The sequence below is a fragment of the Ammospiza nelsoni genome, chromosome 13 (genome assembly GCF_027579445.1).
Source record: "Ammospiza nelsoni isolate bAmmNel1 chromosome 13, bAmmNel1.pri, whole genome shotgun sequence".
Lineage (NCBI taxonomy): Eukaryota > Metazoa > Chordata > Aves > Passeriformes > Passerellidae > Ammospiza > Ammospiza nelsoni.
In genome coordinates, this window is record NC_080645.1 from 14,504,054 (window position 1) to 14,513,970 (window position 9,917).

At 42.4% G+C, this 9,917-nt stretch overlaps 1 protein-coding gene across 1 annotated transcript in view; it reads left to right on the forward strand.

Annotated features, from left to right (window-relative positions):
* The window catches only part of GLG1 (golgi glycoprotein 1), an 82,264-nt gene extending 72,371 nt beyond the window's left edge, over positions 1 to 9,893 (forward strand). Inside the window, exons 20-26 of the mRNA XM_059481791.1 lie at positions 641 to 764; positions 1,104 to 1,246; positions 1,470 to 1,571; positions 2,204 to 2,311; positions 2,922 to 3,042; positions 3,946 to 4,052; positions 4,536 to 9,893. Of these exons, the coding sequence (XP_059337774.1) occupies positions 641 to 764; positions 1,104 to 1,246; positions 1,470 to 1,571; positions 2,204 to 2,311; positions 2,922 to 3,042; positions 3,946 to 4,052; positions 4,536 to 4,703 (873 nt within the window). The 3' untranslated portion in view covers positions 4,704 to 9,893. The remainder of the gene's footprint in view (positions 1 to 640; positions 765 to 1,103; positions 1,247 to 1,469; positions 1,572 to 2,203; positions 2,312 to 2,921; positions 3,043 to 3,945; positions 4,053 to 4,535) is intronic.
* The last annotated feature ends 24 nt before the right edge of the window (positions 9,894 to 9,917 follow it).

Here is a 9,917-nt window from a genome sequence, read left to right on the forward strand (position 1 = left end):
ATTTGGAGATGCAAAAGCCTTATCTTAGACCCACAGAATTAGTTTCTAACAAAAGAAATTAGGACCTTGGTCCTTGATCTGAATTTTGGGTAAGCTGGTTCACTTTTGACTATCTGATTCAAGGTGGGAATGGGCTAATTATTGTAATGAGCTCCTCTCTGCTTCCTCCTTGTGTGTGGTCTTAGTTTGCCCTGAGTGGCACTAACAAACTCTTTACTGTTGTGTTGTCCAAGCAGCATTTACACAGGACAGCAGTATGTGCATAGATTTAAAAGATTGAGTTTTTAGTTTCTAAAATAAATGGGAACAAAAGTAGTTGAGTATGAGACCTAATTTGGTAGGTATTTCTTTCCAAGCATACTGTTTCTTAACAATAGAAAATAAAGGGAATTTGCTTTTGAGAAAGCCAGTCAGGACTGTCCAGCTCAATGCTCAGTCCATAAGCAGAGACATTAATGCCCATAGTCAATTCAGAGAATATCACTGAGATGTTGGAGCTATGCAGGGTGGCTCTATACCTCTCTGTTGGGCAGGTCACTGTTCCCTTCCATGAATTGGAAGCTGGTGGTTGGGTTTGGGTTTTGTTTTATCAAGTGCTTTTAATCATGCAACTTGTTGTGTTTTGGGGATTTTTTTGTAGCGGTTTTGTCCAGAGGCGGATTCAAAAAACATGTTACAGTGCTTGAAACAAAACAAGAACAGTGAAGTGATGGATCCTAAATGCAAGCAGATGATTACCAAGCGCCAGATTACACAGAACACAGGTACCTTCTTCTGAAACAAAACCAGAACTTGCTTGCCTGAGATGTTCTGCATGGCTGGAAGAGTATCAGTTTTGTTTTATTCTCCTTTGGTGTTTTCGGTGTACACACTGACCTTAGTCAAATTCTTGAGGGTCAGCATGTGTTGTTGAATTCTCCTTATTCCCGAAGCTCTTACCTCACAATTTGAAATTCTGTTATGAAAAATACTATTTTCCCCAAAAATTATGTTCCTTGATGGTATATCATCATCCAGGAAATTTCTATCCCATCTCTGAGTGCTATGCTCTGTAATCTGAAGAGACGTGTGCTCTAATGAAGTTCTGTCATCTCTCTGGTTAGATTACCGCTTAAACCCCGTACTCAGGAAGGCATGCAAAGCAGACATACCAAAATTCTGCCAAAATATCCTGAATAGGGCCAAGGATGATACAGAGTTGGAAGGTCAAGTCATCTCATGCCTGAAGTTGAAATATGCAGATCAGGTGAGTAGAGCTGGTGTCTGCAAAAGAGAAAATGTGCAGATTGTGCTGATCAACAGTCATTGAATAACAAATCAAATTTGGGCTTGTGGTGTGTTCAGCGTATATAACAGGCTAAAGGGGCTTTTTATGTTCCTATAGAAATATTATGGAATACAGGTTAATGTACAGAGTGGTTGATTCCCAAAGGTCATTGAGTGAGTTAGTGACTGTCTCCTCCAAACAGCGTCTCTCTCCCGACTGCGAAGACCAAATTCGAGTGATAATCCAGGAATCAGCCCTTGATTATCGGCTGGATCCCCAGCTTCAGATGCACTGTTCTGATGAGGTAGGAGAGTAACTCCATAGCTGCTTTTGCAGATGAAAGCTCCCTTTGTGTAACAGGTTTTTGTTTCTCAGAGCATGCTTTCCTAATAAGTAAAACAAAAAATTCCTTTTGAACTGCTTCTTGCTAGTCAGATTCTCTGCTGTGACTTTTGTCCAGCGCACAAGAGTTGCAGTTTCCTGTGCATTGCTAATATAAAGTTAATTATTTTATCTGGGATCTTATCAGTACTTGTGGCTATGGAAAAATCCTTCTTTCCAATTGTCAAAAAGAAGTCAGTTCTCTGGTCTTGTCAGCCTTAACTGGAATACAGTCAGGCTTTTAGAGTTTTTACGTTTGGTAACAGAGTTGGTCATGCTTCAAGTGTTACTTATTTCATATTTGCACATTTTTTCCATGCTGTTTTCTTCCCTGCCCTCCTCGTCAGTACAGTGATATTGACTTCTTGCTGCTGGCTTATGCATATTGCATGAGCCAGGCTGCATTTGGCTTTGGGGATTTTGGGGGGGAAGGAATCTCATCATGTATTCTTCAGCTGCACCCTGTGATGAACTAACATATTGAGATATAAAAGTGCTAAAAGGCAAGGATGATTGTTGTGAACTACTTATGTTAAAACACCTCTTTCAAAATAGATTTCCAGCTTGTGTGCAGAAGAAGCAGCAGCTCAGGAGCAGACTGGGCAGGTGGAAGAATGTCTGAAAGTGAATCTTCTGAAAATAAAAACTGAGATGTGCAAAAAGGTAAAGAAAATAAATTGGTTGTTCTAAAAAGTTTCCATCCCTGCAGAAGTCTGTGATTTTTTCCAGATCACATCCTAGGTCATATTCTAGCTAGTATGAGGCCAGAGTGCTGAAATTTCCCTATATGTCTCGCTTCTGGCCTGCAGGGATTCAATTCAATTTCAATTTGCCAGTGAAAATTATGTTGAAAGTTCCTCCTTTGCAATTCCAGACTTGAATCCTTTCTTGATGATGGCTGCCAAAGGTTCTTGTTACTAACCTCCTTCTTGTGCTATCTCCATTGCAGGCTTTCTTAGGCCCAGGCTGTGTGCTTGAGGGCTGTATGAATTGTGCCATGACTGTGGCACCTGATTTTAGTTCTAACTGAAGTAGTCCTGGCATACTGCCTTTGTCTTTTAGATTAATATGAGTATTTTAAGGAATGTTACAAAGCAGGACACTTAATTAAGCCTAAACCAACATTCATATTATGTCCTTATCTGAGGACAGTGGTGGATTTTCTCACCATGCTGGATTTGAAAAGATGATACACCTTTCAGAGACATTGATCAGCGTGAGTTTTGTTCTGTCTCCTTTTTCTGAGACTTCCTTGTAATTTCCTCCTCTGCAGGAAGTGCTCAACATGCTGAAGGAAAGCAAAGCAGATATCTTTGTTGACCCAGTGCTCCACACAGCCTGTGCCCTGGACATCAAACACCACTGTGCTGCCATCCCGCCAGGGAGGGGACGCCGTAAGTGCTCGTGCTGTGCTTGTGTAACCTCTCAGCCTTGAGATACTTAACCTGCATTTCTTACCAGTGTAATCCTCCATACAAGGTATTTCCACCAGTAGACACCAGGATGGAACAGCAGCAGAAGTGGTAGATTAATGGGAGTTAAGAAGTCTTTCCTTGTGTCCAAGTCTGTAGCTTAGAGAGGGCTCTGCCTGCAAGTGCTTGATTGGCAGTTGTGCATTAAAAGTCTGGAGTTGGTTTAACTAAGTCTGTGGTCTGCTTGCTACGAGCCAAGTAATTCTTCCCTGCAAAGCAGAAAACATCTAATTAGGGATTAGTAAAGTATGGCAACATAAATAAAAAATACAAAATTTTATGCCTGTGTCTTATATGAGCATTTAAATGAGCTTATGAGTTAGTTGGCCAAGCCCCTCTGTGGGCACTAGAACACTGTGATCCCATTTCCTTTTCACAAAACTGTGTGAAAAGTCAGGAAGTTAAACCTTTCAAAATGTATTGTTGTTCAAAAGAAACGCCTAACAAGCCTAAGGAGATAAGGTTGTGTTTTTTCCGAACTGAATTTGATCTTAGCTCTTTCTAAAGGCTGGTGGCATGGAGTTCAGAGTGTACAGCTCTTTGAAGGTGCTGATTTATAAAACTTCATAAAATCTCATGTAAACCACATGAATTATATATTGGATACATACTGTAGTTTCTTTTTGTAAGTAAAAATTCCTTGCATCTCCAAATGCAATACTGATCATGAATCTTGGTGAAATTGCTAGCTTCAGGCATAGTCTGCCAGGTCTGTTTAGAAAGCCTTGTAACCATCAGCCTTCATGAGAATGGAAGAGCTCTCTCTGCACCATATTATCAGAGCCGCTGTTTCTATTTTGTAACACCATCTTCTGCACATTACAGAAATGTCATGCTTAATGGAAGCTCTGGAAGATAAGCGTGTGAGGTTGCAGCCTGAATGCAAGAAACGCCTTAATGATCGTATTGAAATGTGGAGCTATGCTGCAAAGGTGAATATGTAAATGATTTCCATTTTTTAATGCCTTAGATCTTTCTGTTGCAAGGTATTTATGAAAAACTTCAACTGTAATGAAATTCTTGTTTCCAAATGAAGTTCAGTGTTTTGAGTTTGGTCCAGAAAAACTGAAATCAGGTTGTCTTCTTAGAACTTAGATCTTATTTTCTCTATGTCTGGGTTGTGTCCCTAACAATGCAGAATTAAACTATCTTTTGTGCACACAGGGCTTAGTCTCCTGCAGAGAAGGTGTGGGGCAATGAAATAGGGGCAGGAAAACTTCCTGTTATAAAGGTGTCTCCTGAACAGCAGCTCCTTCAGGTGAATCATTGCAGACCTGCTTTTTTCTGGTTCAGGCCAATTGTAACAATGACAGGACGCCGCAATAGCAGCACCGGACACTAAAGCTGGTAAATGTCACAGCTGAGGGTTGCATGGAAAGCACAGCTTGGCTCACTTATTCCCTTTTCACTTCCAGGTTGCCCCAGCAGAAGGCTTTTCTGACCTTGCCATGCAAGTTATGACCTCTCCATCCAAGAATTACATCCTGTCTGTGATCACGGTTGGCATCTGTGTACTCTTCCTCATCGGCCTGATGTGTGGACGCATCACCAAGCGGGTGACAAGAGAGCTCAAGGACAGGTAGAGCCTGGATTGCCTGCTGAAGAAATGCCTGCCCAGTGCCCAGTTTTGTACAGCCCTCCTCTGTATAGTCTACCCACCCCCTCTTGTGAGAGGAGAATTAAAAAAAAAAAAATTAAAAAAAAAAAAAAAAATTAGAAAAGCAGCAGGTGTTGGCTCAGTTTTCCCATCCTGGATCTCATCCATGGCATCTTCATCCTATGAAAGTTTGTGTGCAACATTGGCAGCCCAGCCAGCAGCTTTTGTTACCCCTTTGTTAGCAGACTCTCGTTTACCTGCCTGTAGACAAGTCTCTGTTGTACTGTTGGAACTGCCTTCACTCTCCAAATCAGACTGATATGACCTGCAGCTCAAGCAGTTTTTAAGTAAATTTTTAAAGACAGACATATTCTGCATACCGACTATATGATTTAGGTAATGGTTCATACTGAAATCTAGTCATCCTCTGTGGCTGGGTGAAGTTGAGGCAGGAAATTAAAGGGTAAATTGCATCTTACACCACAGCTGGCCTTGTTTTGGACGTCTTGCTCGTCTTTGTAAAGCATCTTCAGAGCATAGTCTTGGACAACGTAAGGACACCAACCATTGGTGTCATCTCCTAGTGAATATCCTGCTTATGTGACTGTGGATTTTTTTGGCTGAAAAGATGTCCTTCCTTTCTTCCTCTGCTGCTCACAAGATAGAATAAAATACTGACCAGGATTGAGTATGAGTACTCATATGAGCTATACAACTTGTGTTTCAGTAGATTAAAGGCACAATGTAGACACGAGGTATGTAGAGCCTGTCAGTAGTGAACAGTGTCAGTGGGCAGGAAGTGCTCTGAGCAGTTACTCAGTCAACTTTTTTATTAGCAATGATGCAGTAAAATTCTAACACTCCTTTTATTTTGCCTTGCTACTGCTAAGCTGTTACCCTCCCAAATTAACTGTGTGTAGATGGTACTGGCACACTGGCAGTGCAGTGCTCTGTCAGTGATGCAGAAAGCACCAGAACACCCATTGTCTTCTCTCTCTGTGTAATGGTTACCCGTGGGTTAGCACTGTGGTTTGTAACCACACTCTGGGTCTTAATGGTTTGCATGGTGGCACTGAAGAGTGGCTTTCATCTCCACAACTACAATTGATGGCATTTTCCTGGGATGTAGGACACAGGTGCCAGTCCTGCCAAGTGGATGGAAGAATGATAGTATGGTATGAAAGGCAGAAGCATCTGGATCTTAAAGGGAAGTAGCTTTTAGCTCTTGCATAATTACCATCAACATGTGCATTTGTGCTATGTATAGTTATACTTCCAGAACCTGATACTTAGACCCAAGAGCCCAGAGAAGGTGTTTTAGAAAAGCTGCACCAGTAGTTGTGGCCTCTTCTTACCATCATCTGTGTTCCTCAAGTACAAGGAGAGGTGGAGCTCATCAGGCAGGTGCTTTGACTGAAACATGGGGTGTGTTGATGAAATCTAGAAGATGCTGCACAAGAATCAATGTGTACAGGAGGATATGTTTGATTCACCTTTAGGACGTGCTTACCCATGGGTGCTGTGGTAAAAACCATGTGCCTGAAAGTGTCCAGCTTAGGCTGATGCTTGAACCATAACTTTATTTTCCCACTTAGCACACTCCTGTGTAAGACCTGGCATTTCCAGTTCTCCCCATTGTTCTCTAGAAGAACAGTGGAGGTGGTTTGAGACACTCTGGAGTGTGGACCAGCTGATTCTGGTGATGCTGTACACACAGAATGGCATATACCAAATATTGTGAGCTTTGGCTATGACTTTTTGCTGAAGCTTTTTGCAAATATACCTTCATCCTGCTCGTGGCAAACTAGTCTGGGTTCAGACTTGCTATGTTAGTGAGTCTCACAAACACTTCTGGTTTTGTAGCAAAGTACTGTGAACACAAACAAGCAACAGCAAAAGTCTGAGCAATGAAGTTTCAGTGGAGAGTTAGTGTATGGTAGGATTGCAGTTAAGTGGTGAGGTAAAACTGAATTTAAGCCTGAATTCCTTCTCTTGCCCCTCCTCCCTGGTGCTAAGGGAGCTTGCCTGGCTGTCAGTCAGCATGGAGCAGAAGAGAAACAGTTAATTTGGTCTCTTGAGGTAGCACAGGTGTGTAACTCCACAAATATTAGTTTGGCAATCAGAAGTGTGTGTTGTATCACTTGAGTAAGTGTTGAAATGACTGCTGTCAAGATGGGTGTGCTCACAGAGGTGCCAGCAAGGGAAGTGGGATCTCGGTGCAGCCTTGCTTGCTGGCACGAGTCCTGCTTCTCCAAAATGTCTATCTGGCATTATTAAATTGCCATTTGAGGGCTTTTTTTAAACTGTTGTGACTTTTTGAGAAGGCATTTTGTAACTTGATTAGCTTGAAAGGCCTAATTAGATGGTTTGTTGTCTAGAAATAGCATCTTCCACTAAATTCCAAAAGACATTGCAGTGAAAATTGTAGTTTTGTAGCCATAGTTCCAAATGTAAACCCTGTTCAGCTCTGAAGGTGACTTTCTTTACTTTCAGATATAAGGCTTGCTGGGTTTTTCCCTTTTATATTTGGAGGAGGTTATGGTAAGGGTGCCTGAAGCATGGCATTAGGAGTCTGTGCTCTGCAGTGTATTAGTCTGTGGTTGGTGGTGTTTCTGCCAGTGTCAGGCTCACAGTTTGTGTGAGTGCACTATGATGCTGTTAGAGGTGTGTGGCCCAAGGCCTTTGGAAGAAAAAGTAGGATACTAAATAAACCTTTTGTCACAGTAGACACAGACCCACCTTTTAAAGGTTGGCAAGGTGTTCAGGCCATTTTATCATAGAGTATATTATCTTTTAATGTTTTAAAAAGGGATCTGCTACCACTGGTGATGACCAGATCTGGGTTTTTTCCCAACTAAAAATATACAAGTCACAGTCTTGAAACATTCTCCTCCTTTTCATGTATGCCTAAAAATCTAGAGGTTTTGCAAGCAGAGAAACCCACAGGAGCACTCTTCCAAAAATAACCTGGTTGTGCTGTTGCCAACACATCATCTTGCCTGCAGGTAATCATTTTCCACTGCAGGGAAAGAAAGAAAGAAAGAATCATAGAACAGTTTTGAGTTGGAAGGGATCTTAACACTCATCTCATTCCAACCCCTGCCTTGGGAAGAACACTGCACACTAGACCAGAGTATTCAGAGTCCCATCCAGTCTGGTCTTGAACACTCCAGGGATGGAGAGTCCACAACCTCTCTGAGCAGCCTGTGCCATTCTCTCAACACCCTGGTAGGAAGCTGTGAGCAATGGTTGTAAGAAACACTGCTGTTGCCTTGAATTTGAGAAAGCCTTTTTAACTTCTCTGTTCAACAGTGTTAGCAATAGCTGCAGTCAGCCAGGACAAGTGGGTTGGTGTAGAAGAGCCTGTGGTAGTCTTTCCTCTTCATGATCCTTACCTCTCACTGGAGAAGTCTGCCTTCTACTGAATGAAGTTTAGGAGATGGTGAGACTTGTTGCTGGTGCTCAGGGCGTGGATGGAAGAGCTGGATGTTTGGGATCTGGCAAGGCATTCAGCTCTCCATTTGCTTCCTGCTGCTGCTGCTGTGAGGGTTAACAAGGCTTCCTAAAGGATGGCATGTGTGTCAGGAACTGTGCATGATGTGCACCTCTATAATTCACTCCTGCTAGCCTGTTACAGTTCATTCTCATTCCCAGTAATAAGCTTATTTATTGTTTACCTAGGGAGTCTAATCAAGTCCTTTTGAGAATTTCAGCTTGGGATTCTCCTGCCTCACTTTTGTCATTAGGCTGCTGGAGTAACTCATCTGGGTGGGAACAAAATTCCTGGCACCTGAAGTATTGCCCACCAGACTGAGCTGAGTATCCGTTTTTCTGTGTCACTGCAAAGGGCTGGAAAGACCCTAGTGAAGGTTGAATAATTCTGTAGCAAAATGTTAACATTTCCTCCAGAATCTGACACTGTGAAATAATCAGTGTTGCTCTGAAAGAATCCACAGTTAAGTGCATTGTATGGAAAATAAGGGTTGTGACTGTCTCGAGTACACAATCTAACTGCAGGTAGGTACAGAAGGAAGAAATGGGATAAGCCAGAGGGACTGCTGGAATCCCACAATGTTGTAGAGGAATTGTGTTGAAGCTGGATGGTGATTTCTGTTAAAATACAACGTTATTACTTAGTGAAAGAAGATTGTAGGGTTTTTTACTTTATCGGTTTTGTTTAGGAAAAAAAAAAGGTAGTTTTGAGGTGTGTATGAGTGCACAAGTGTGGTATGAAACCAGAATATTTCACCTAGCACCTCTGTCCCTATTTAAAGGACAGCTCTGTGGACTTAAACAACTCTAGTGTGGGTTTGTGTAAGAGCACGTTCCTCATTCTGGGGTTCAGATCCTCCAGGCAGCTCCCAGGTATTGATCTTTGTGCAGTGTCCATGTTTGGGAGCCAGATCTGCCATTTTTGCTTCCACCGATGAGTCATGATTAGGAGAGACCCAAATCTCACACGTGCCAGAGAGAATTCAGCTGGCACTACCATTGTCCTGTGCTGGTGGAATTCTGCATCTGCTCCACTGAGTTCCTGAATGCTGTCTGTGGTAGGGAGGACTAACAGCGTTGCTCTTCACTAGCCAGAGGCGAGATTTTCTCCTTGCACAGCACCCAGATTTGATTCCATAGCTGCCCAAACGCAAAGATCCCTGCCAGGGTGAATCGCTGCACCCTGAGCCCCCAGCCCTGCTGCCCCTGCGTTGACTGAGTTAGATAGAAGTGCTCGCCTGGGAAATCCTGAACTTGGAGCAAAGGGAAAGGGAAAGGTGTGCCTGCCCCGTGGGAGGGAGGATCCATAGCTGTGGGTACGGGCCGGGTGCGGGGGAAGGGGCTCCCCAGCACCCGCAGTGTACAGAGCAGACCCAGCGGATTCCTGTTGTACAGCAGATGCTGTTTGAACGTAGTCTCTTTTTTATTATTATTATTATTATAATTATTTTTAAATGTGACATTAACGAGACTTTTTTTTTTTTTGTAAATTGTTTACCCTTTCTGTGTATAAATCCTGGCCGCTCCTTGTTTCAGTTTGGGTTTTTTTGTTTGGTTTTTTTTTTTACATGTCCATGCTGTGTAATTTTGAGATGTTACTGAACTTCTGAACATAATAATGTGCATTTTTTTTTCTGTACAGATGAAATGGGAGAATTTAATAAAAAGAGTCTGCAGGTTTGTACTTGTGGTGGTTTATTTCTGAGGG